The sequence below is a fragment of the Euleptes europaea genome, chromosome 3, assembly GCF_029931775.1.
Source record: "Euleptes europaea isolate rEulEur1 chromosome 3, rEulEur1.hap1, whole genome shotgun sequence".
NCBI classification, from domain to species: Eukaryota; Metazoa; Chordata; class Lepidosauria; order Squamata; family Sphaerodactylidae; genus Euleptes; species Euleptes europaea.
The window spans coordinates 35,000,731-35,028,105 of record NC_079314.1 but is presented as its reverse complement, the minus strand read 5'-3'; the positions used below and the strand labels follow the sequence as shown (position 1 = coordinate 35,028,105).

At 46.0% G+C, this 27,375-nt stretch overlaps 1 protein-coding gene across 1 annotated transcript; it reads left to right on the top strand.

The window, feature by feature from the left end:
• The first annotated feature begins 1,242 nt into the window (after window positions 1-1,242).
• Window positions 1,243-25,580, top strand: MTF1 (metal regulatory transcription factor 1). Its single transcript, XM_056846033.1, has 11 exons — window positions 1,243-1,340; window positions 2,081-2,542; window positions 9,677-9,915; window positions 10,226-10,357; window positions 12,611-12,684; window positions 13,577-13,710; window positions 21,401-21,478; window positions 22,047-22,149; window positions 22,751-23,280; window positions 23,485-23,548; window positions 25,168-25,580. Exons 2-11 carry the CDS (start codon window positions 2,132-2,134, stop codon window positions 25,578-25,580), a joined length of 2,178 nt encoding a protein of 725 aa, XP_056702011.1. The 5' UTR covers window positions 1,243-1,340; window positions 2,081-2,131.
• Window positions 25,581-27,375: the final 1,795 nt, after the last annotated feature.

The window sequence follows — 27,375 nt, the reverse complement described above, 5'->3', positions numbered from 1 at the left end:
TTTTTAAAAAGTATACGCTTAACAGGTTATTAACTTCGGGCTCTCCTTTCTGTCAGCCCCATAGTCAATGAAGCAGTTTCCCCATTTGTTGTGACTCACCCTTACGTACCCTCTAGCTAGCAGCAGGGGTGCCTGAGTTGAGGAAGAGAGTTTCAGGAAGGTCACTGTGTTGGTCTGCAGTAGAAGAGCTAGATTTGAGTCCACTTGCACCTTAGAGACCAACAAGATTTTTGGGCTTTGCCAGATAAACTTGCTGCTCTCCTCCCACCCCCCACCCCAGATCTTTAGAGCTACAAGGACACGCTCCATGCTTCCCTTGGGTGGCACACTGAGGGATCAACGCCAGACCAGGAACTAAATGCCACACAGCCTAAAACCAGGGCAGCAGTGACAGAACATGGCATGACATCACAGCCTTTCAGAGCCAAAGGTTCCATTGCCCTGAAATACCACCCCTCCCCTGCACATCACAGTGTAGAATTTGGCAGGAACTGTCAATCGCTTGTATGAGAAGCAGGCTTGATGTGCCCCCAAGTCACTTTCACTTTACGGTGACCCTATGAATGAACGACCTCCAAAACGTCCTGTCACTGACAGCCTTGTTCGGGTTTTGCAAAGCGAAGGTCGTGCCTTCCTTCACTGAGTCACCCCATCTCGGTTTTGGATCTTCCTCTTTTCTTGCTGCCATAGAGATCATGGACCATTTATGCATGGGAAGTTTTCCCTTGGATTTGCCACTCTTTAGATGCACATTTCCCCCCCCCATCTCAATTCTCAAAACTCAACAGTAAGCTCCCCTGCAGAGTTCTGAGAATGCGGATGGGGAAAATGGGCCTCTAGAGAGCGGCCAATCCAAGGCACAACCTCCCATGGGTAAATGGCCTCGTTCTTGCAGTTCAGAGTCCCGTGAATACACAAGTAGGGAGGGGGCACAGTCCCTCCGGCCCATGGGAGGGGTCGGCGGCGCCTTCTGGGGCTGAGCTCCCTCTTCCCGGCTCGTCTTGAAGGGGGCGAGGCTCGAACAGGCGGCACCACGACCGCCTCTTCCCTCTCACCCCTTCCGGCCACTGGAATCTGGCGGGCTAGAGCGGCACCTCGGCCTGGACTCCGGCTCCTGCGCGCGCAGGAGCCGGAGTCCAGGCCGAGGTGCCGCTCTAGCCCGCCAGATTCCAGTGGCCGGAAGTAGGGCCTGGGCATGCCCCGCGCTAGGCGGAAGCGGAAGCGTCGCTTTCTGAGGGAGCCCCTGTCGGACCGAGTCGGGCCCAGGGCTGTGCGGGGCCTGCCGGCGGGTGCCATGGCACCGACACGGGCTCGGCTCGGCCTGGCCTTGCGAGGAGCCGGTGAGGCAGCGCTGGGGAGCGGGCTGCGCACGGAGGGAGGGCCGTTCGCCTTGGGGCCTCTGCGCTCCGTCGAGGGGGGGGGTGCCCGACTGGCTGTGGCGACGTTGGGAGGGGGGCAGGTAGGAGCGGGCCCTCCTTTTCCTCCGAGCGCCGGCCGGACTGTCGGGAGACCTGGGCGCCGCAACGAGAGGCAGGCGCATGGAGGCGTTGCTTCGGCTTTTGCCAGCCCAGAGCCCGGCGCAGGACTCCGTTCTCCTGCACGGGCCAGGCTGGGTGGCGCCCGTGTGCCGCTGCCTCTTGACAGGCCAGTTCCAGCTCCGACCTGTTCGAAATAAACTTCCCAACTGATTTTGAGACGTGTGTGTTGTTGTGTTTTACTGGCAATTTAAGCTACCTCGATAGCCTTCGGCTGGGAAGACAATGTTTAAACGGTTTAAACGAATATCCTTTATAGTGGAGGCCTCCAGGATGTAGCGATGGGCCCAAACACTGAACGCTATTGGAAGCAGGTTTTCGTTGTAATTAATCTATTAGAATTTATTTTTTCTATGCCACTTTTCTGCACAGCGGGTATGAAAATGAATAAAGAGCCTCCCAAATTGGCTAAAGTATAACAATACGAGGTAACAGCTGAGAAAAAATAAAACAGGACACTAAATTGTCAGAAGATTGGATTTTTTGGTTTCTGGTGAAGCACTGATTAGGTTATCATCGCTGTCTTTTGTGTTGTTCTGCTTCAGGTAAGCTGTTGCTTATTTATCCTGCGACTCTACCCTGAATTCCTCTGAACCATGGGGGAACACAGTCCTGAGAGTGTCATCTATTATGAAGTGGAGGAAGATGACTTGACACAGGAGGATAAACCGTTAAGGTTTGTGGACAAGAATGGCCTTGTCTCATCTTTGTCACGGACGGTGTACGACAGAACAACAGTCCTCATTGAACAAGACCAAGGGTCACTGGAGGAAGAAGAAGATGAAGGGCAGTGTGGCGATCCTCTGCCTTTTCTACCTGAAGGTCATGAGGACAGGTTTCATTTGATAGCGGACCATGAAGGAATATCCCAGGGTTACGTCCAGCACATTATTTCTCCGGATCAGATTCATTTGACTATCAATCCTGGTTCAACTCCGATGCCACGAAACATAGAAGGAGCCACCCTCACTTTGCAGTCAGAGTGCCCTGAGACCAAGCTTAAAGAAGTAAGTAACGGACTGTAATCCGGCTACTTTCTCCTTTCTGCAGGCTCTTGTCTGGCAGTGTGGAACTCCATCTCAAAGTGTTGCTGTTGTGCTACTTTTTAAAGCTATGAGATCACTTTTCGAGTGCCATGCACAAAAGCAGTAATTCTTGATCCTGTACTTACATTGCAAAGCCAATGTGGAAATTAATTGTCTTTACCCAAACTTGCTTAAGCGTGGTGTAGTGGCTAAGAGTGGGTGTTTGGAGCAGTGGACACTGATCTGGAGAATGAGGTTTGATTCCCCACTCCTCCACATGAACAGCAGAGGCTAATCTGGTGAACTGGATTTGTTTCCCCACTCCTAAACATGAAGCCTGCTGGGGGACCTTGGGCTAGTCACAGCTCTCTTAGAGCTCTCTCAGCCCCACCTCCCTCACAAGGTGTCTGGTGTGGGGAGGGGAAGGGAAAGTGATCATAATCTGGTTTGATTCTTCCTTAAGTGGTAGAGAAAGTCGGCATATAAAAACCAACTCTTCTTCTACGTGGTGATTTTGGATATTTGCCTCTCATTTTCCAAGATAGTTCGGTAGAGCAAAAATCTACCATTATGCGTCCATGTATCTTTACATATAGGGTGATTCACAATGCATTTAACTGTCCGTCTTAAAAGTAAAATGGAAAGTGGATTTAGGATTCCCGTTAAATTCAGGAGTATACCCTAGCAGGGAGAGCTCTGCAATGTGCTTGTGTGAGCAGTCCAGACAGTCTCTCCTGATTTAAGTTGTGCATTCTGTCATTCCCTCACATGCTGTTTGTCAAAATGGAAAATCCTAAAAATTCAAAGCATTAATGCTTGACTATAAGTGTGAGCAAAGCATAAGAAAAGGCCCTGCTGGATGAGGCCAGCAGTCCTTCTAGTCCAGCATCCTGTTTCACATAAAGCCCAGCCAGTTGCCCAAAAAGGCCAACAAACAGGACATAGAGTTGCTGCTCTTTTAATGTGGCTCCCAGAATTTGTGGTATGAATGGGTTCCACTTTAGTTTCTATACTGTTAATAATGAGCACATTCCCCAATCTACATTTTCTGTCAGTTCGATAACTGCATAAGCTGGTATTTTGTTCTTTTTGGAAGAAATCCTTAGATGGCTGACGGAGGTTCTGTTCACCTGAATCATAAAGAAATTGGATTTATCAGATTTGGTCTGGATCTTCAGAATCTTAGTCTGCAGTTTTAAAACTGCAGAATTCTAAAGCAGACCTGCTAGTTTCAGTATGGTTACCGAAATCTGTAGTTTGATGACTTCCATGTCAATCAAACTCCAGCTCTGGAGATGGACTGATGAGTCCTCTGAAACACCTTGCTTCTGCTTAGAAAATGAGCTGGAGAAATTTTCTCTCGCTTCTATGAATTTATTGGAGACAAAATTCCCCTTGAATTTCCATTGTAATCTCTGTATATTCAGGTGATTATTTAAACCAAGCCTTAAGTTGATATTACTAATTAGCTGTTCAGGAAAAGAGGTAATTTGGAAGAGATGGAGACCTTAGTTTGGATATTTCTGAACAATGCGGAAACTGTTGGCACGTTAATTCCAGTTGAAATCTAAATTCATCTTTCATTGTAAAGACAAAAAGTCCTGGATGCCTTAAAAACGAATGGATTTATTGTATCAGAAACTTTCATGGAGTAAGGTGCACTTCAGACGTGTGCATGTTCAGAAAAAGTTCATGCCATCATCAATCCAGAGGCTCAAGACTTTTTCGTTTTGTAATGGGATGGCCCCTCTGGAATTTATCATCTTTGTGTACAAGGTTAGGCTATTAGCTTCCTTCAAAGCAAAATTGTTTGGTCACCTTACATGGGTAGGCTAAGTCGAATTTCTCAGCTACAAACTTTTATTTCCACAGAATAGAGCACGCTGTTGTGAGCTGTCTTGACTGTTGCATTCAGAGAGCTGGCTAGGTTGTTCTGGGCATAGCTATTCTTGCTTCCACCTTTCCCCCATGAGAGCAAGTTCCCTTTACCAGGGAGCACTGAACTGTGCTCTGAAAGGCCCCTTGTGAGCACTGTGCTGTTCCCTGCGGCTTTGCGATCAGGCAAGGAACAGACTCTATTCAGCAGCAATAACAGATTTGTGGTAAAAGGACTTTTGCAAGCAAACCCAAGCAGGTGAACTTTTTTTTTGCAGTGTTTGGCCAGAGTGCTTCCCTTGGCAGTAAGGAAGGCACTCTTTTTCTTAGCTAATAAAATTTTTCTTAGCTAATAAAAAGTTTTCCACTTTGTGTCTGTGTAGAGTTTGCTTTGCCTTATAGATATGTCACCTTGGCTTGCAACAGAGCTCAAAAAGCTCGGTTTTGTTGGCTCCTGGGGTACAAACCTCTCCTATACCAGCCATCTTTGACAGCTGGTTGGCTGTAGCTGCTGCAGTGTGGTATGGTTAAGAAGGTGGACTCTAAACTGGAGAACTAGGTTTGTTTCCCACTCCTACACATGAAGCCTGCTGGGTGACCTTGGGCTAATCACTGTTCTCTCAGCCCCACCTACCTCACAAAGTGCCTGTTGTGGGGAGGGGAAGAAGAGGTGATTGTAAGCCGCTTTGGGACTGAAAGGTAGAGAAAAGCAGGGTATAAAAAACAACTCTTCTCTTGCAATTCTGCTGCTGTACTCTTCTCTGCTCGAAGGTAAGACCCAGACTAGAAAGAATTGCTGGGTCAGAGTCACCTAGGACAGGGCTTCTTAAATTTTTTCCACTCGCAGCCCCTTTTTGCTCGAGACATTTTTACGTGACCCTGAATATATAGGTATATAAAATAGGTATACGAATCAAACATTTACTGATAATAAATCATAAAGAAACCTTTTACTGTTGCCAAATTTTTCACGACCTCCACATTCAGTTACATGACCCCATATGGGGTCGTGACCCTTAGTTTAAGAAGCTTTGATCTAGGAGACTAAAAATGTGAACTGTATAATCATCTCTGATGACTGCTGGTAGCAAAAGCTTGTCTGGTGCCTAAGAATTTAAATACAACCCACCACCCCCATTTCTCCTGGCAATCACTTATCCAGTTTTCTCCTGTAGTTCTGGAGGACTTCTGTGCTGCTGTTGAGTCATCTGTGCCTCAATTATTGCTTATCTTGAGCCTATGGCCTTTTTTTCAAGTTCCTCAGTATCAATGTGGATTGGCCGACACTATTATCTTCCTGTTACCAGGTTGAGTGGAAGAGGTGTTATCAGAAATGCCAGAGGGTTTGTTTCACACAGTTCTGTGTATCTTTGTAAGGGTTTGATGCTTTGGGGAGCAGTCTGTTTATTTAGGTTGGTAATTGTCCTACCATTTTTGCACAAGTAAAGAACAGACGAGGCCAAGTGCCCTTCCAAAGAGCACCTAAGGTTCAAATCATATTTGAGTCTTCACCTTCTCGTGCAATCATAATTGAAGCACAAGCCATTTGGGGACTTATGTGAAAATCCCAGAAGACGCCGTTGCTATAGCATTAGAGGTTGTTCCTGTAAATTTTCTGTGTATCTGCTTCTGGGACACAGGGCAGAATGTCTGTTCTGCTTGCACATATGAATGCTTCACATGTTCACAACTCGGGATTAATCCAAAGATTCATGCAGCTGGCCCGTTTTACTTCATAGAATACACTGGATAGTTTTCTCCTAGGGGAAAGTGTCGGGCTGGCTGTTTGCTTCCTTTGCGAACTATCAGCAAAACCTTTTTGACGTTTCTAAGAAGTGGTGGTTGAAAGTATTGGAGGTGCAGGAGGGCCTGTGTAAAGTTCTGTGGGAGATGCGCCTTTGTCACTTGGCAAGCCCAGCAGCTCAAGCACTCCCCCAACCCGATGCCACACATTTCCCGAGTCCCGCAGACGGAGGTGGAAGTTTTGACAGCAGCAAAAGTTTGCCAATGATGCTTTAATCCCCAAATCACTCGTTTTCTGGTTCCCCCAAGAATATTTTCTCATCACCTAGATTGCTGGGCACGATCCGATTCTTGTTTCCCATTTTTAGAAGCTTCAGACTTGTTCTTCTCTTTCAGTTCAGCAAATTCCTGCTTCTTTGGTTTTGGCATGCCTTGGGAAGATGCAAGTGCCCTGGCACTTGAATCTCATTTCAGATTTTCAGGGGCGGGGGCAGAACATTTCCTGCTATGTTTGCACTGTGACTAATCTCAGTGACATGGATTGGCTTTCTGACAAAGTTATGTTCTGTCCCTGTGCTCCCGTTGCCAGCAGAATTGATACTGGCCAGATTCCAGAACTGTTGGCAGCAGATGCTGGAGCCATTGCTGGCTCCTCTGCCCTTTGTCCTTCAAATTCTTTGCTGGGGCTTATGCTGATTTTTTTTTTTTTTTTAGCATATACCAGGGGTGTCAAACATATGGCCCGGGGGCTGGATTCAGCCCCTTGAGAGCTTTTATCCGGCCTGCGAGCCAACTGAGGCAGCCACCCCCCTAGCCCCAATCTGGGCTGGCGAGGTATGGCCCAGCCTGACTAAGTGACATGTATGTCATATCTGGCCCTCATAACAAATGAGTTCAACACCCCTGACCTATACTATGTTTTCCAGACCTGGTTAGTCAGTAGTAGAATGTACCGCTGTGTACGTGCAGCTTTTAAAAATTTAACATTTTTCATTCTCTACCTTTACAACATCTTAAGAGAATCATACAGCAAGACCTTCTTTACACTAGTTATCCCAATACATAATTTGAAAAGTCCCATTTTTCAATCAGCAGCAGACACCAGGGGCTGAGCAGACGAGTCTCCGCAGGGTGACTTTTTTTTAATGTGTGTTTACACTCAGTGTAATCACCTGCCTACTTTGAAAGGCAGTACGATAGTACATGTTTTCCCGAAATTTTGGTAATCATCGTTGTCTGTGACCTGCAGGAAAAGGTGTAACTACATGAGAAGTGGCAACCCCTCTTCCTACCCCTGCTGAGGAACCAAGTTAGAGGTCTTTGGATTGACTAGTACCAGAATTCAGTTTCACTGAGATTGGCCACTTGTCAGCGCCAGTGATCATTACAAAACCGGCTTGCTCTTTCATCCTGTTTCCTTGCTTTCTTCCTGTTGTGAAAGGAAAGCTCAGTGTGCAAGTTGGTGATTATTGTTCAGACTCTGTGCAGTTGTCTCGTAGTTACCTTCCTGTTTGCCAGATCCATGGTTCAGTTCTTGTAAAAGGTGGGCTAGTAAAAACTTTGATCGTGGCAAGAGTGGTCCAGTTACAGCTGACTTAAGGTGACCCTGTAGATTTTTCAAGGCAGGAGATGAATCGAGGAAGTTTGCCGTGGCCTGCCTCTGAGTAGCAACCAAGGTTTTCCTCGATGGTCTCCCATCCAAGCACTAACCAGAGCTGACCCTGCTTAGCTTCCGATTATGGATGAGATCAGGGTAGCCTGGCCCACTTTAGTGGTTGTTAGATCTTTTTGAGCCACCTTTCGGAAGGCCTCTGAAGCAGCTGACAATTGAGCAAACTGAAACTCCAGAATGACCGACCAGAAATAAAATTCACTTAAAAGCCAACCCCAACATTTTAAAGAACTGCTTTAACTGCCTTGACTATCCAATATGACCCCTGTCAACATGGTGTAGTGGTTAAGAGTGGTGGGTTGAAGCGGTGGAATCTGATCTGGAGGACCAGGTTTGATTCCCCACTCCTCCACATGAGTGGCAGAGGCTAATCTGGTGAACTGGATTTGTTTCCCCGCTCCTACACACAAAGCCAGCTGGGTGACCTTGAGCCAGTCATGCTCTCTCAGCCCCACCTACCTCACAGGGTGTCTGTTGTGGGGAGGGGAAGGAAGGTGATTGTAAGCCGGTTTGATTCTCCCTTAAGTGGTAGAGGAAGTCAGTATATAAAAACCAAGTCTTCTTCTCCTCCTCCCTTCACAAATGCCCCTTTATTTCACACAGGAGAACTGACTTCATCCTAAAGCTCCCTTTCCCGGCAGCCTTTGGTTTCTGTTCTGGCTGTCTGTCACTCTTAGCATACCTGGAAATCCTTCCTAAGCCTTCTAGGCAGTGTGGGTTCATCCCCTGACCTCTAGATGATCTTGTTCAGGAAAGGAAGCAGAAAGAATGGAAGGATCTTCAGAGTCTTCATTCCCAGAGCTGACCTGTTCAGATCCTTTACTTAACCACATTCAGCAGCATTAAGTGGATGACTCACCCTCTAAAACATTGGCAGGATTATGCCCAGAAGGAGGCATCAGGTGTGTATTCCAGAGGTTTAGCCATGTTAGTCTGTTGCAACAAAAGTAATCCAGGAATCTTGTGGCACCTTAAAGGCTATAACCCGTTTTAATTCTAGCAGAGGCTTTCATGGAGCAGACTACAGCCTGCTTTGTCAGACATAAGCTTGTATGTCACTCTTTAAGTTTAGCCCAGACGGCTGGGACAAATTTGCTACTCCATGAGACTGACCAGTTGTCTCTCTCCTTGCCTTGGGGCAGTTGGTTTTGGGACGCTTTAAAGGACTAGTAGCTCAAACACACTACTGGGGATGGGCATGGAGCTAAGAGGCTTGTGGCTGCAGCAGCTCAACAAGTCCTTCCCCTTTAAGGAGACTGCTGTATATTGAGCAGCATAGTATGTGGTGGTGGATGGGAAGACAACATGACATCATCCCAACTTGTCTTTCTGAAACAGTTGATGTTTGTTCCTTCCTACTGGGGCTTGAAGCTGCCTCTCTGCCGCTATTAGATTCTGCTCAGCAAAGACCTCTTTACTTTTGCAACAGTTTGGGAAGTTCTTCCACTGTTACCCTCAAATGAAGCAACTTAGCCCAGGTAGTCATTGTTCCTTTCCCCTTGCAAAGCACTTGATTTAATCCACTGGGAAATGCTCTGAGTTAGCTGAGTTAACACCTGAGGCAACCTTTTCCTGGTCATCTCACAAAGCCAGATGGAGTTTATAGCAAACTTTCCCTTGTGCGAGGCTCAGTTGTGGATCCTGATGAACAAAAAGCTTCCTGTTAAGCATGTTGTTGTCTTTTTTACTGGAAGAAACATATCCTATCTGGTTCTTCTTGGTTAGTAGGTTGGACTTATGGAAAGTAACTTCCCAGGTAAAGAGTAAAAATGTCAGCAGCAGGTACATTTGAACGTGTCATCTTTGTGGTTTTTTTCCCCTGATAGGTGAAACGCTACCAGTGCACATTTGAGGGGTGCCCTCGTACCTACAGCACCGCAGGCAACCTGCGCACCCACCAGAAGACACACCGAGGGGAATACACCTTTGTTTGTAACCAGGAGGGCTGTGGGAAGGCTTTCCTGACCTCTTACAGTCTCAAAATCCATGTTCGAGTCCACACCAAGGAGAAACCTTTTGAGTGTGATGTTCAAGGCTGTGAAAAAGCCTTTAATACACTGTACAGGTAAGCACGGGAGGGCTCTCCTTGAAGAGCACGATTGCTCTTGTGCTTTCAGCCCCTCTGGAAGTCCCTGCCTGAAGAATAGTTTCTCCACAATTTTCCTTTTGAGATTGTGTCTATGTTGGTCTTTTGGTCCAGGCTACCTGCAGGATCTGCAGGAAGAGCCTCCTTCGCTACCCAAATGTTGACTGTTTCTGCTTGCAGTCCCCCCAGCCTGCCCCATTGTATTCATATATTTCCCTGCGCCTGCCTCGTTGGGTGGATCTGGTTCAGGAGATGCCATCAGTAACGGAGTCTCCTTCTCATTCTATAGGTTGAAAGCCCACCAGAGGCTTCACACAGGGAAAACATTCAACTGTGAATCAGAGGGTTGCAGCAAGTACTTCACCACGCTCAGCGATCTGCGCAAACACATTCGGACTCACACAGGGGAGAAGCCCTTTAGGTGAGTTCTTGAGTCGCAGCAGGGGAATCAAGCCGAGTTGTCGAACTGCTACAGATTAGGTGGCTGTAACATGGGGCTTCCTATAAAGATGTGTGTGGAGACTGTTACAGAATACCACTGCTGTTGAGACAACTTTCTGGTTATCTGTTTTCAAGCTCAATTCAAGGAGCTTAGTTTTGACATATAAAGCCCTAGAAGATCTGGGTCTGGAGTATATTAATGAGTGCCTTCTCCAATATAAACCTCCCCAAACTCTGAGATTAGCCAGTGAGCCCCCACTTGTAGTTTACTTGGATGCCAGATTGGCTTTTACAAGGAACTGGGTCCTTTCGTGTTGTAGTCCTGATGGTCTAGAACAAGGATCCCCAACCTTTTCGATCCTGCGGGCACATTTGGAATTCTGACACGTCATGGTGGGCACAGCAACGGAATGACTGCCACAAAATGGCTGCTTCAGGAGGCGGCGCCAGCCACAAAATGATTGCCACAGCTGAACTTCAGTAACATAATGTAGATCCTTGTGATGTGGTGGCAGCTGCTGCCAAAGCAACATTTTTTTAAAAATCTGCACAGCCAATTAAATCTCCAATAGTCAATTAGAAGCCTTGCTGGGCAAAAGCCCTACCTGACCCCACCCACTTCCTAAAAACGCTTGGTGGGCTCCAGAAAAGGTGTGAGCAGATGCCATGGTGCCCATAGGCACCACGTTGGAGACCCCTGGTTTAGAACATCCTGCTGAAGCTGTTCATCTCCTTCTTTAGTGGTGGTCCATGGACAGGTATAAAACAGTTTTGTTTTGTAGTGTTTGAAAGTTAGCCTGTTCTTGCTATTGTCTTTTGGTTATTTGTATGCTACTTTGGAAATGCAAGTTGCAGAGCAGTATATGAACAAGATTTGAGACCAGTAGCACCTTAGAGACCAACAAGATTTCCAGGGTATAAGCTTTCGAGAGTCAAAGCTCTCTTTGTCAGACATAAGGAGGGTATCTGACAAAGGGAGCACTGACTCTTAAAAAGCTTATACCCTGGAAGTCTTGTTGGTCTTTAAGGTGCTACTGAATTTGAATCTTGCTCTCCTACTGCAGACCATTATGGCTACCCACTTGAAACAAAGCAGTATTTGAGTTTCATAGTTTCAAATTGTTTCAAATTTCATAGTTTCAAATTGTTCAAGACTTTCTATTCCTTGGCTCCACCATCAACCAAAAGGGAGACTGCAGCCAAGAAATCAGAAGGAGATTGAGACTGGGAAGAGCAGCCATGAAGGAGCTAGAAAATATTTTGAAGTGTAAGGATGTGTCACTGGCCACCAAGACTAGATTAATTCATGCCATCGTATTCCCTATTACTACGTATGGGTGTGAAAGCTGGACAGTGAAGAAAGCTGATAAGAAGAAAATAGATTCCTTTGAAATGTGGTGTTGGAGGAGAGTGTTACGGATTCCGTGGACTGCAGAAAATAAATAAAAAATCAGTGGGTTATAGATCAAATCAAGCCTGAACTGACCCTAGAAGCTAACATGACTAAACTGAGGCTATCGTATTTTGGTCACGTCATGAGAGGACAAGAGTCACTGGAAAAGACAGTCATGCTAGGAAAAGTTGAGGGCAGCAGGAAAAGAGGAAGACCCAACAAGAGATGGATTGACTCAATAAAGGAAGCCACAGCCTTCAATTTGCAAGATCTGAGCAAGGCTGTCAAAGATAGGACATTTTGGAGGACTTTCATTCATAGGGTCGCCATGCGACTTGACGGCACTTAACACACACACACACACACACACACACACACACACAGTTTCAAATAATTTTGCCTTAAACCCTGTTATCTCTCAGCATTTGCATTGCTTTTGTGTAGAGCAGCCAGGGTAGGACTGGGCTTTGTAGACCTTGTTGTTTAAGGAAGGGGAGTTTGGGCAGTTGGGGATGTGCAGCCATGGGAAAAATTGCACCTCCCTTTACAGGAGCACAGGGACACAATCCATCTGGAGGCATGACTGGAGGCCTTTGCCTGACCAGTCCCTGAGCAACCTCAATGGACTGACATTCTTGTTCCTTTCTCTGCTACGTCACTGCTGTGTCCAAAGGCAGGCAGGGAACCAAGCTGGGCTGCATTCTCCAGGGGACTTCCGCCCCCTTGAGGGGCAGTTTCATGCCCAGGCTTCTGACCTGGTAGGAGGCAAGAGGCATTCTTAGAAATGGTGCCTGCGGGATGCCTCTTGCTGATACTTCTTCCCTTTCCTTTTCCCTGTAGGTGTGATCATGATGGCTGTGGAAAGGCTTTCGCTGCAAGTCACCACCTGAAAACGCATGTCAGAACACACACAGGTAAGATTGTTGGGATGTGCAGGTCTGGAGTCACCTTTGTAGCGCTGTATCACTGGAAGGCACTGGCAAACCACCTCTGTTAGTCTCTTGCCATGAAAACCCCAAAAAGGGGTCGCCATAAGTCGACTGCGACTTGACGGCATTTTACACACACACACATCACTGGGGAGGGACTGTGGGTCAGTGGTAGAGCATCTGCTCTGCATGCAGAAGGACCCAGGTTCAATCCCCAGCATCTCCAGTTAAGGGACTAGGCAAGTAGGTGATGTGAAAGACCTCTGCCTGAGACCCTGGAGAGCCGCTGCCAGTCTGCGTAGACAATACTGACTTTGATGGACCAAGGGTTTGATTCAGTATAAGGCAGCTTCATGTGTTCATGTGTCACTGATGTGGCCGTGGGACGGCAGTGGCTAGCTGTTAATGACTGAGAACTAAAGCAAGTTAAAAAGTTGAATCAACTCAAAAGAAGCCTGACATAATAGAACAAGCAGTCTGGCCAAAATGGTTTTTCTCTGAAGCCTGTTAGCAACCTCCCTGCCCACTCTTGCCCAATTAGCATGTGAATCCTATGTGGGCATTTGGAATCACATGAACACCTGAAGCTGCCTTATGCTGAATCAGACTGTCAGTCCATCAAAGTCAATATCGTCTGTTCAGATCGACAGTGACTCTCCCAGTCTCACTTACTGCCAGATCTTTCCACTAGAGGTGCCAGGGATTGCACCTGGAGGTGCCTGGGACCTTCTGCATGCCAAGCAAACGCTCTACCACTGAACCATGGCTCCTCCCCAAGGAAATCCTAGGTCTGCTGAACATTAAAAAGCTCTCGTGCTGGCACCAGCATAGAAGCAGCTGACCATGCATAAGTTCTCACCGATTTTTGCTGTTGCAGGTGAGAGACCCTTCTTCTGCCCTAGCAATGGTTGCGAGAAGACCTTCAGCACACAATACAGCCTCAAGAGTCACATGAAGGGGCATGAGAAAGGCCCCTCCTACACTGTGCTCTCCAACAGCAACATCTCTGAGGTGGGTGGCTTATTCTTTAAGGTAGAAATGCAGCTTTCTCTTGGCAACACACTCTTCGTTGTCTGTCTGTCAATATCTAGGACATCCAAGGTTGGGACTCTTGTAGAAGTCCAGCTTCTTTTTGCAGGTAAAATTGCAGAATGGGGAATATGAACAAAGATGTGCACTTTTCCGCATAGTGTGGTGGTCAGGAAGATTCCCTACTGTTGAAACAACTGCTGCCTAGATCTGAGCAACTTCGGCAATGACCTAAAGCAAGAGTCTGAGGGCACTTCAGAGACTAACAAAATTCTTTCCAGCGTAAGCTTTTGCTAGTCAGAGCTCACTTATCAGATACATATGATCCTTAAGGCCAATTAATTTATATTAAAGGCTGCAAACAGAATGATGTGTATAGGGTATTACAAAGAGAGGTCAGTTTAAAACAAGATCTATTCAAAACAGTAATCCGTTCAGAATAACAGTCGGTAGAAGATGTGGATATTGCTAGAGGGAAGAGACAGAAATGGACTTGCTTTGCTGTTCAGAATGTCGTGGCTTTCTTGGAGGCAGAATGTCCTCCCGGTGCCTGTTGTGTTATTTGGGTCTCTGGCTGCAGCACCGGAAGGAGGGCAGAGCAGTTGGCATTCTCAGCGGTGATAATTCCACCTCCCTCCACTCCCTCATCCCCTTGGCACTTGTCAATGGAATTAATGGTTATGAATATCCCACTTGTAAATTTTAAGCTACAACACGACTTTCTACCTGATCAAATTTGGGATAAAGTCTCTTTGAAAGAAGCGGCACTTGTGACTTCCGGTGGTGCCGCTGGAGAGAGCACTCCATTTCCCCAGGCTGTCCTGGGAGAAATCCAAGTTTGCGTTATTTCTGGGGTACATAGATACCCCAATCCGACCCTTGCAAGTGGGTTGGAAAGCAGGAACTCCCTGCAGCCCGCAAACGCGGTTTGACCTCCTAGGTACTCTGAGGGGGCTTTTTTAAGCCCCTCGGAGTCCTGGACGCCGGTCCTGCGAGGGCACTAGGGAAGGACATCGCCAGAACGCAACTCTGGCCTCAAGCTCTACCCTCCACCACCTTATTACCAGCATAAGGACTACATAAAGAAAAGAACCTCACCTCTTGACACCCAAGTGAGTACAAAGAACTCTGCGTCTACTTACTGGAATATTTGAACAGACGGGGGGCTGATAAGAACATTTCTGAGACCCCCATTCCTCCTTAATTCGAACTGAAAAAGTTTGATCTGAGTTAGTCATCGGGATTAGCGACAGGACCTTTATCAAATTGATCAGCCTAAACCATAACAAAGAGTCGGAAGGATACCTTTTAGATTGACAAGAACTATCACCAATGAGAAGGTCCGAGGGAAGGGGAGGGTGATCTTTCTTCCTGATTTTCCGGCGAAAAGAATTTCCTGCCACGTTTGTAGTAAGGGAGCGCCTGGAACGGAAGACTTTCTATAACACCCTCTCTATCATCGGAACTAAAACAACAGGAAGTAGCTGTGGGACTGAATATGCGTCGCACTCGAGTTACTTTGAAATCATTCCTGAAGGAATAACCATCGAGAAGAGGCGGTAGAAGGTCCGCAGCACTTGCAACTTCCGGTATACTTCCTGATTAACCCGATCTAGAGCGACCGAAAAAACTCACTGGTATTTTAAAACTTTAAAATGCAATTTTAAAGCCAATTTCGACTCTTTTCAACCCGAAAAAATTATTAGGCTGATGTTTGAATTATCATCTTTTAATCAGCACCTTAAAGGCCCTGTCTGTGGACATGTATTTTACCAGCTTTTTTTGAATGTAAATGTCTCGACCCCGCTCTGGCTCACTACACAGCCCTGCCTATACTAAACTAAGGGACTCTTTACAAACCTCGACCATGGAAAAAAAGTTACAGGATATGCTAACTAAACAAACTGAGGCAACAAATAAACAGTTTGAACAGATGTCTACACAGATGGCACAGTTGACTTCTATGATGACAAATCTTGGTCAAGCATCCCAAGCTATTAATCAGAAGTTGGATGTGGTCACTGGAGACTTGAAAGAAGTAAAAACTCAAATGACTGTTATGAAGACAGATATGCAAGCGATGGATGTATCAATTAAGAAAGTGATGGATGAGCACAAGGACACAAAGAAAAAAGTAACAAGCCAAGAAAAACAGATTGAAACAATACAAACTGATCAGATGGCGGCAAAAAATCAAATGGCAATGATGGAGATGAGAGTGAGAGAGACCAATCTTCGTATACGCAACTTTCCAGATATGATGGGAGACAATAAAGAAACTGCAATACCGAACTTGGCCTACTTATTTCAGATAGATGAACAAGAATTAAAACAAGCCATTAATAGAATATATAGGATACCATTACCTGCCAGAATGAGAAGATCTAAGCCAAGAGATTTGATGATAGTGTTTTATGACACCAGAGTTAAAGATAAGATTATGAAGATTCATTATGAAAATCCAGTGTCAGCAGGAGATTCCTCTCTTATACTACTGAAGGATATTCCAAGGCATCTACTCTCACAGAGGAATAACTACAAAGACTTTGTGTCTACATTGAAAGCTAATGGTATCAAATACCGTTGGATTATGCCACAAGGTTTGGCTTTCACCTACAAGGAAGTGAAAACGACAATTCTATCTCAAGCAGATGTGGGGAAATTTCTGAGAAAATATAAGATGGACCTTAAAGAATTACCTGGAGAGAAGGAGGAAGAAGAAGAGGAAGAAGAAGAGGTACAGGGTGCAGAAGGAGGTACCAAATTATAGACTTTTTATTTTGCTAAAAAATACTACATTATGGCAAAAGCAATTTCTTGGAATGTAAATGGACTGAATGAGAAAACTAAAAGGGCTAGAATCTTCAAATATCTACAGAAATATAAATACTCCCTAATTTGTCTACAAGAGACCCATATAGCTTCAAAGCATAAAAAATACTTGGAGAAACAGGTGCTTGGACAAGCATTTATTGCTTCAGCCAAAACTAAAACAAAGGGAGTGGTAATCTATGCCCACCCCAATCTTTGTCCAGAATTAGTATATAAAGACAATGAAGGAAGAATTGTAATTATCAGAACTAAAATACTGGGACAAAGGACAATAGTGGTTGGAATTTATGCACCCAATGAAGGGAAAAAACCCTTCTACGAAAAATTACACGATTTGATAGCCCAGCACGCAAAAGACCAAATTTTATTGATGGGCGACTTCAATGGAATTATTCTCCCATCTCTGGACAAAAAATCAAAAGCAAAAGACATCAATGATGGATGCTTGCCTAAAACTTTCTTTACCATGGCTTCAGAATTAGAATTACAAGACATTTGGAGAACAATGAATACAACAGCTAAAGAATACACCTTTTATTCAGCAAGACATGATTCACACTCCAGAATCGATATGATATGGGCCAGTAAATCAATCTTCACGCAACTACGTAAAATTCATATCTTACCTAGAACTTTTTCTGATCATAATCCTGTTACTTTTGATTGGAACAATAAACAAGCATTTAGATGGCGAATGAATGATAAACTTTTAAAAGACAATAAGATACAAAAGGAATTACAGGTTTTAATGAAAGACTTTTTTGAAATTAACCTTAATGGGGAAACTTCTTTGAATACAGTTTGGGATGCATTCAAAGCTGTTCTGAGAGGTTTTATGATACAGAAACATTCGGCCTGGAAGAAGACTCAATTGCAATTTACAAACAATATACTTTGGAATTTACAAAATTTGGAGCAGAAATTGGTAACGGTAACACAGGAAGAGGAGAAAAGAGAAATTCAAATAAAGATTTCTGCATCTAAACACCAATTAAATTTGGTAATAATGGAGGAAATGAATAAAAATCTGAAACTTGCTAAACAAAAGTATTTTGAATATGCAAATAAACCAGGAAAATTTTTAGCAACACAACTGAAGGACTCATTTCAAAAGAAGATTATAACAAAAATCCAAACTGTTAAAGGACCAGTTTATTCAACTTCAGAAATTCAGAAAGAATTTGTTTCATTCTACTCTAAGTTATATCAGAAAGAAAATACTCCAAAACAGAAAATAGATAAATTTCTAAACTCAATACAGATGAAAGCTTTGTCAATGACCCAGAGAGAATGTATTGAAGCTCCAGTAACAAGGGAAGAAATACAAGAAGCAATACTGAGACAAAAGACGGATAAAACACCTGGACCAGATGGAATTACTGCACTATTTTATAGAACATTTAGTGACAATTTAGTTGGATTTTTTGGCTCACTTTACAATGCAATTTTGGATGAGGGAACATCCCCGGAGACTTGGTCACATGCATTTATATCATTGATACCTAAAGAAGGAAGAGATCCAGAAAAAACATCTAATTACAGACCTATATCGCTGCTAAATGTGGACTACAAAATTTTTGCTTCGGTTTTGGCATGTAGGATAAAACAATTTATTAAGGATCTTATACACGAGGACCAAGCAGGTTTTATACCAGGAAGGCAAATAAAAGACAATGTAAGAATTTTACTAGACTCACTGGAATACTATGACCAGAATATTCAACAAACTGCGGCTTTTGTATTTTTGGATGCAGAAAAAGGCTTTGATATGGTCTCTTGGAACTTTTTGAAACGGATTTTGGATAAATTGAATTTTGGAGATCGTTTTCAGAAAGGTATATCGGCTATTTATACCTCCCAACAAGCTAAAATTTTGGTTAATGAATCAATGTCAGATAATTGCCAAATCACGAAAGGGACTAGACAGGGATGTCCCTTGTCTCCACTTTTATTTTTGTTGGTGTTGGAACCGCTATGTGTGAAACTAAGAAGTATGGAGGACATCCGCGGGTTAAGAATTAAAAAACATGAATTTAAGTTGAGAGCATTCGCGGATGACCTACTGCTAATTTTGGAAAATCCAACACAGTCAATGAATATACTTCAGGAGACTTTGGACGATTTTGGAAAAGTATCAGGCTTTAAAGTGAATCAAGAAAAAACAAAGATAATATTTAAAAATTTATCGGAAACACAGCAACAGGAATTTATATCTTATACTGGCTGGGAGAAAGCTAACAAAGTTAAATACCTGGGAATTTGGATTACTGCAAAGAATAAAGATCTGATAACCAACAATTACCTCAAGTTATGGGGTAAGATTAAAACTGATATGATTATATGGTCAAACAAAAAATTGTCACTAATGGGACGTATTTCAACGATCCAAATGAATGTCTTACCGAGGATGCTCTTCTTATTCCAAAATTTACCAATAATATCACAAACTAAATATTTTGAAACTTGGAGGAAAGACATTTCAAACTTCATCTGGCAAGGGAAAAAACCAAGGACTGCCTATAAATACTTGGTGGATCTAAAAACTAGAGGAGGTTTAGCACTGCCTAATTTTCAACTCTATGCTGAAGCGGCAGCTTTAGTATGGCTAAAAGACTGGATGAACTTGTCAAATATACGTTTGTTAGACTTGGAAGGTTATAATAACTTAAGTGGATGGCATGGTTATTTGTGGTATGATAAAATTAAATTACAAGCAACATTTCGTAATCATATAATCAGGTCCTCTTTACTTTGTATCTGGATGAGATATAAACATATTTTGGAACCAGAAACACCGATGTGGATATCGCCTCAAGAAATGCTAACTTTGCGCCCACTTAGACCAGACAAATTTATTACTTATCAAGATCTAATTAATTGGGAAGGAAAGAAATGCTCACTAAAAGACTTTCAACTTCTTAAGGATGATTTACAATGGCTCCAATACTACCAAATCAAATCAGTTTTTATACAAGATGCAAAAAAAGGTTTCTCTAAAGAAAAATCTTCTTTTCAAAGGATTTTACTAGATAATAATACAAAACTGATTTCTAAAATGTATAATCTCCTTTTAACAATATATTGTGAGCAGGATATGATTAAACCAACTATGATCGATTGGGCTCAAAATCTGGGACATGATATTGTTTTAAATAAATGGGAAAGATTATGGTCCAAAGATCTAAAAGGAATAAAAGCACAGTCAGTGCGAGAAAACATTTATAAAATGATGTATAGATGGTATTTAACACCCAAGAAAATTGCAAAGATTTATAAAACGATGTCCCCTACTTGTTGGAAATGTAACAAAGAAATTGGTTCCTTTTATCACATGTGGTGGACCTGTGATAAAGCCAAAGACTTCTGGGACATGATCTATAATGAATTGAGATTAATACTACAAAAGAATATACCCAAAACACCAGAAATGATGCTACTGAGTATGATTCCAGACGACTTAGCAATACAAAGAACTTTTTTGATTTATGCCACAACAGCTGCGAGACTGCTCTATGCAGCGAAATGGAAAGGGCTAGAAACTCCTGAGAAAAAAGACTGGATTGTTAAAATGTTTGAAGTTGCAGAAATGGCAAAACTCACAGCTATTCTAAATGAAGAAAATGACGTTCGGTTTTTGGGGGAATGGGGGGCGTGGATGCATTATTGTGAATATGAGTTAAAAATGGGAAGAATGGAAGAATATTTTCTAATCTGATCCAGAGGATTATTTCTGATCTTTTTTATAATGATTAAGTATAAGTATATTTACTAACAGACTATGATTTTTTTTTCTATATATGGTATTGATAGTTTATTAAGATTAGATTACCTACGACGGGATGAACTTTTTATTAAGAGGCAGATAGAGGTGAAGGGGAAGTCAAAATTTTTTTTCCATTTTTCTTTTTTCTTTTTTTTATTATATGATATGGAACTATAACAACTTTAAGTTAGAATTGAAATTTGATATTGTTATAGATGTTGTTCAATGTAATGGAAAACTTCTAGTATAAAACCTAATAAAATTTATATAAAAAAAAAAAAAGAAAAAGAAAGAAGCGGCACTTGTTTCTTAGTTAAACACATCTAAAATTGTGGCACGTGTTCTTTTCTCTCTTGGGAAGAATGTTCCTCAGGCTTTATTGTATTCGTACAGTGTAGGTTTAGGAGCCCTGTGGCGCAGAGTGGTAAGCTGCAGTTCTGCAGTCCAAGCTCTGCTCATGACCTGAGTTCGATCCCGATGGAAGTTGGTTTCAGGTAGCCTGCTCAAGGTTGACTCAGCCTTCCATCCTTCCGAGGTTGGTAAAATGAGTACCCAGCTTGCTGGGGGTAAAGTGTAGATGACTGGGGAAGGCAATGGCAAACCACCCCATAAACAAAGTCTGCCTAGTAAACGTTGGGATGTGACGTCACTCAATGGGTCAGGAATGACCCAGTGCTTGCACAGGGGACCTTTACCGTTTTACAGTGTAGGCTTAGCTTGCAAACCCCCACCTTGGCCTGACCTATCTGTGTTCACTGTTCTCTTATTCATGCTCTTTGTCTCTCTGGACACTCACTCGAGTGCCCACTTAGGCAGAAAACGCAGTTAAAGAGGCCTTCAAGTGACCTTGGAGTGTTCCGCTTGCTCCCCCTTCCTTCAGCTGCAGGCTGCCTTCCCGTTCAATGGTGCTTCTTTTGTTTTTAAAAGGGCCAGCAAATGTCTTGGATCCCCACCCCCACCCCACTCTCTACATGTTCTCAAACTAAGGACTGATGCACTTGGAAAGGGTGAGCCAAATTACCCTCGTAATTTTAAATGCTCCACTGATTAAAAGAATTCCCATCTCCTTTTCCGCAGGATACGAACCACTCGCTCTGCCTGAGCGACTTGAGCCTCATGTCCACGGATTCAGAACTGCGGGATAATTCTAATCCAGTAAGTATTCCTTGTGTTCAGTTGTTGACAGCACAGTGGACATGTGTGAGACAGAAACAATCCCCAGCTAGCTTCTTCGGAGAAGGACTAACATTCTCTCTTTCAGTGGTGGATTTATTTCATGCGGGTGAAAGCAACCCTTTGTGATTCGATTGCTGTCACTTAGAGGAGGGCAGGGAACTGTTCCTGTTGGCAGCAGAGGATCGGACTCGCAATAATGGGTTTAAATTGCAGGCAGAAAAGTACCGGCTGGATATTAGGGATTTTTTTTTTACAGTACGAGTTGTTCAACAGTGGAATCAGCTCCCTAGGGAGGTGGTGAGCTCCCCCTCACTGGCCGTCTTTAAGCAGAGGCTGGACAAGCACTTGTCAGGGATGCTGTAGGCTGATCCTGCATTAAGCAGGGGGATTGGACTAGATGGCTCCTTCCAGCTCTATGATTCTATGATCAGGAAATAGATTTTGAGAGTAGAAGCCTGCTCTGTGACTCCGAGTAAGTGGCTGGCTTTGCCACCAGGTACAGAGAGCTGACTACTGGGTGCCTAACTGTGCTCCCTCCTTTCTCCAGATGCACGGACAGGACCTGAGCACCATCTCACCAGCCAGCATTTTTGAGTCCATGTTCCAGAGCCCGGAGCCTCCTGCCACTCAGGAAGACTCTCAGCAGACAGGTATGGGCCCAGTCTGCATCTCCTCTTCCTTTCCCACATGGATGGCTACAGTGTCTCCAAAAGAACAGAGCCACACTGCCCACTGCAGCTGGGGAAAGAGGGATCACCAACGGGCTTCCGCTGCAGCAGGGATGTGTAGCTGGAGGGGCCCCATGTCTACAAATGTGTAGGAGAGACCATCAATCAGTTCCTGGCTTAGAGGCCTTTGCAGCACATCTTGCCTTATAGGCCTCATGATGCTGTTACTGGCCAATGAAGTCATAAGCTCTTGTTTAACATTCAACACGGTAGGGTTGGTCACCTTGGCTTGTCCCAGGAAGCCAGGGTTACACAAGATTAAAGAAAAATTCTGTCCTGGTGTGATGTTTTGATTGCTCCCCCCCAATTCCTAAATCTCTAGAGCCCAGGCAGCAAGAACAGCCTATAGAACAGTGAAGTCAGAGGAGGAGCAGACTGGAGCTAAGAGGTTCCTCCCCACCATGGCTGCTATAAAGCCGAAGTCCCTGGGCCACTGGAGACTGACTGCTGGAGCTGGGACTCGTGCACAAAGAGCTTCTCCAGATCCCACAGAGCTTTTCTCATTCTGCTTCTCTTTTGGCAGCCGCCTTGATCGAAGGTGTTGGTGGCGACGCAGACCCGGCCCCTGCCAGCCAGCCATCAGCAGGAGAGGCCAGACCTTTGTCCCTGCCGCTCGTTCTGCACCTGGGTATCGCTGAGCCCGCCCACCCCGTGCCACCCCCAGCCCCCTCCAGTCCTCCGCGAGAAGCGTACGGAACCCCAGCTGCTCTCTTACAGACCCCAGAAGTGCCTGCTCCAAACAGCACATTCTTTGCAGCGAATCCTCAGAGCTTCCTGCAGCCCGTTCAGCCGCCCCTGCCGCCCCTTGGGACTGGGCTTCCTGTGGCCCCGGGTGCTCCCGCGCAGGCCGTGGCCAGTGCTCCGGAGGTGCTACCTGGCGGCGTTCAGACTGTGCCCCTCGGAGGGAGCTCTGTGCTGTCTGGCAGTCCGACCATCACCATAACCCCTTCGCAAAGCGCAGCCATTCTGCAGTCCAGCATCGTCATGGGGGAGCAGAACCTCCAGTGGCTTCTCAACGGTGCCAGCAGGATGTCCCAGAACCAAGAGCAAATGGTGCGTATCAACTCCCATGTTCTGGCAGAGAAAATGCTGAGGGTGGGGGGAAGGGATGGTCCACCCTTGCAATTCCACGTCGGGGAGCTCACGGCTCATGGCCAGTGGGGGAGGATCTTGCCTGAGTCCACTTTCTGGGTTCTTTTCTGCATTCTTGGTGACTGGATGGCTCAGCCACTGAAAGGTGTCTTTTCTTTTTAAAAGCCGCAGGCCCCGGTGGTGGAGAACGTCTTCTTTACTACTGCCGTGCCTGTTTCTGCTAATGCAGGTAAGTAGCATTAAGATGCTTGAGTCTCATCTGCCACTTCCTTCGTCCTTCCTGACACTGAAAAAAGGCATGCTAAAGGGAATGTGCCCAGACCTGGATGGCCCAGGCTAGCCCGATCTCCACAGATCTTGGAAGCTGAGCAGGGTCAACCCTGGTTATTACTTGGATGGGAGACCACCAAGCAAAAGGAAGGGAAGGACTTATCTTGGAGAGTGGCATCTCATTTTTTTCTTCCGATATCACACTAATCGCCACCTCTGGAATCTCCTTTCTCAGTGAGATCAGGTGCAATCTGCCACCTTCCTGTATTACGTACGCCTTATTTTCTGTATAAAAATGCCCTCCTGAATAATTCAGTTTTGCATAGTTTGCACAACGCCAGAAGGGCAGGCAGCCTTCCTGGCCTCCTCAGACAGGCCATTCCACAAGGCCACAACAGAGATCACTGGCATGCATGTGTGCAGGCATTGCCGATCTTGCCCATTTGCCCTGGGGCACCGATGGAAGGCCCTAATCAAATGAGTGCAGCTGTTGTGACGGTGTATAGGAGGAGAGGTGGTCCTGCGGATAGGAGGGTCCAAGGCCATGTAGGGCTTTCCATGTGATAGGCAGTATCTTAAATTGAACCTGGTGACTGATGGGCAGTCGGTGGAGGGACTTCAGAATGGGAGTAATGCACTTGCTCCACCTAGCTCCTGACAATAGCCGAGCATCAGCATTCTGTACCAACTGGAGACTCCGAGTTGACTTCAAGGGCAGACTCTTGCTGAGTGCATTACAGTTGTCTAGTCTCAATGTGGCGTGGATCCAGGTGAATAGATCTGCCAGGTCAGGGTAGAGGGCTGAATGAAGTTGGAAGAAAGCATTTCTTGAAGCTGTCTTAATTTGCTTCTCTAGCAGTGGCGTGGATCCAGTTGAACAGATCTGCCAGGTCAGGGTAGAGGGCTGAATGAAGTTGGAAGAAAGCATTTCTTGCAGCTGTCTTAATTTGCTTCTCTAGCAGTAATGCCCTGGGACCAGTGTGTAACACCCCCTAGGCATAATTTATTCCACCCTTTTGTCCCTAGTAGGAACCCAAAGCACCTTACATTGTTTTCCTGTCTTCCATTTCATCATCACAACCTCCCTGTGAGGTACGTTAGGCTGAGTCTGTGTGTGTGACTGGCCCAAAGGCCACCAAGCAAGCCTCCATGACAGAGTGGGGATTCAAACTTGGGCCACTTGGATTCTGGTCCAGCACCCTAACAACTACACCCACACTGTGGGGCTTGGCTGCCTGCCTCTTGCTGCTGCCTAATTGGTTCTCCACTACCAGGGCTATGCTCTGCTGCAGCAGGATCCTGGTTCTCCCCTTGCCATCAGGCATACCAGGGCAGGGAGGGTGGGGGGCAGGAAAATACACGTCCTGTTGCGTACAGGTGGGTGGCAGTGACAGGTGTTAAAAGATGCCCGCCCTTCCTGCGCTGCTGGAGGCTTCTTTGTTCTCGCCGCCACGTCTTTTCATCCATGACTGTGAGGAGTAGAAATGGAAATGCGTATTTCAGTAGGGAATCCCCGCGGCCTGCCCAGCCCTGCGCTGGCTGGCCCCCTGTATCAGACATGCCTGTGTTTGTCTCCAGGGAGCTCCGTGCAGCAGATTGGCCTGAGCGTGCCCGTGATCATCATCAAGCAAGAGGAAGCCTGCCAGTGTCAGTGTGCCTGCCGGGACATGGGCAAAGAGAAAGCCAGCAGCAGGAAGAGCTGCTCCCCGTCTGACCCCAAGTCCTCGGGGGAGCCTCCGCCAGGGCCTCAGCCCTTCCCTGTTGCCGCTGCCCCCTCTGCTGCCACCCTCTCTTCCACGTTGCCTCCTTCCTGCGAGCAGAGCGCTCTGGCGGGGAAGCCGCCGGACTCGCAGACCCGATCCCTAAGTGCCATGGACGTTTCCGACTTCCTTTCCCTCCAGAGCCGTGAGGCCCCCTCCCCGCTGATCCCCCTCGAAGCCCTGCTGCAAGGGGAGGAGGAGCTCGCTCTGGGCAGCACCTTCCCCAAGTGATGCCCTCCTGATCCCGAGGGAAGGTTCAGCGAGAGACTGTGCTCCCTGGTCACAGAGTCCTGTCCTTAGGAGAAGCGGCCTGTTCGGGGAGAAAAGGCAAAGGTGCATCCGGACTGCTGGGCCGCTCTTTCTTGCCTCGTCCCCTTCAGCTCCTTGTGAATGAATGGAGGGGGCATCAGAGTCGCGTGGAGGGGGCTGTTGGGGCCGGCTGCTGCCTACTTGCACATAGCTTGGTGGAGGTTGGGAAATGGTGCGGGCAGGATGTTGAAATCCTTTGTTACAGTCTTCGCTAGAGTGTGCACTATTATTGGCGGGTGGAGTGGAACGGCGAGGCAGGCTCCCATTCGAGAAGCAACTGCACTTTTCAAGATGGTGTCACCAACTTCAGGGCCAGGGTGGAAGAGAGCTCGTGCTCCTTCCCAAAGGGGTTCCCCCGCCCCTGCTTGGAAGCTCTAGAAGTCTAAGCGAGGCACATCTCCTCAGAGTTTGCACTGGAGTAAAACGCTCTTGCTCTGTAGAGGCAGCCGGGTCTTCAGACTCTCTCTCTCTTTCTCCTGCTTGGTAGCTGAGTGCCACTCTCAGGAGCAGCGGCCTGGGTGTTTACAGAGACGTCAGGGGCTCATTTGCACTGTTTCAGCTTTACCCGAACCACTTGCCCAGCACAGCCACTTTGCAGCGTAGCAAACACAGCCATAGGAGTTTAGCAGTTTTTTTGTTCTGTAGGTGGGCAGCTGCGGCTGTGGAAGCCTGTCTGTCCTTCAGGCTGACATTGCTTTCGCCACATAGGAATTGTCCAGCCAATTGGGTAAAAAGCCATCTTTGAAGATGCTGCCCAGCCCGTTGGCAAATGAATGCCAGTGTCTCTCCAGAGCGGCTCCCTCCCTTGCAAGGAGTAGGCGTTGTCTGCTTCCCCTCGGCTGTCAAGCAGTTCCATCCCTGCCCAATTCTGTCCTCTGCCTGCTGCTGTGGAAATTGCATCCTCCTCCTAACTTACTCAGGGTAAAATTGTAACACGGAGACTCCCTTCACACCAAAGCCTGTAGTGTTCCAGGAAGCACCCTCTCCTTTCCAATGTTCTGATTATAGCCTATCACTTGTATGAAGTAGGTGCCATGCTGATGGTTCTTCCCAACTGTGTCTGAGTTTGTGGCCAGTCCCTTTCTGTCTAGGGTCTTTGTTTTGCATGCGGAATAGTTTGTCTGATGAAAGGGAGCTCCAGGAAGCTTCTTGCATACTGAGGGACAAACGACATAGGCAGCTGGGGGCAGACTTGGGACTTCCTTAAGCCTTCTCTGGAATTTGACCTGGTGTAGGAAAGACGAGGCTAGTGACCCCCACCCCTAGCACCCTGGGGAAGGGTGTACAGTAAACATTAGAGCCATCTTTTAAGAAGGGGCTTAACCATTTTGGTCGGTCTGGGTCAGCCTTGGGGAGGGGAAAAGATTGTCTGCACTAGAAGAGTGGGCCCTGGCTCTGTAAGAAGGGGCAGCCTGGGTTGCACAGAGCTGTCCGGAGGTGTTGCCTAACTTAAGCTAGGTTATAGCGCGGTAGAGAGCAGAGAGGGCAGTCCTTGGCCTGGGAATTGCTGGGTTGCAGTGGTTGGCTCGGAGCCCCATGCGACGCAGTGCAGAGGAGGAGGTGTTTTTCTCTGGCCTTGCTGCGATCTGCTGTTGGTTTTTCAAGGGGGTCTGTCTGATCCTCTGACTGCAGCAGGATTTGGTTCACCTTTCAGCCGCCCCCTTGATGCAACGTGCAACTAGCTGCACTGCCTCCTTCGGCAATTAGAGGCTTGGAG

What these genes read in the sequence shown, in the direction of transcription:
- MTF1 (XM_056846033.1), top strand. Translation starts at nt 2,132, where the DNA reads ATGGGGGAACACAGTCCTGAGAGTGTCATCTATTATGAAGTGGAGGAA. An exon ending in ACAGGGGAGAAGCCCTTTAG is followed by an intron (nt 10,358 to 12,610) that starts GTGAGTTCTTGA and finishes TTTTCCCTGTAG; the next exon opens with GTGTGATCATGATGGCTGTG. An exon ending in GGAAGACTCTCAGCAGACAG is followed by an intron (nt 22,150 to 22,750) that starts GTATGGGCCCAG and finishes CTCTTTTGGCAG; the next exon opens with CCGCCTTGATCGAAGGTGTT.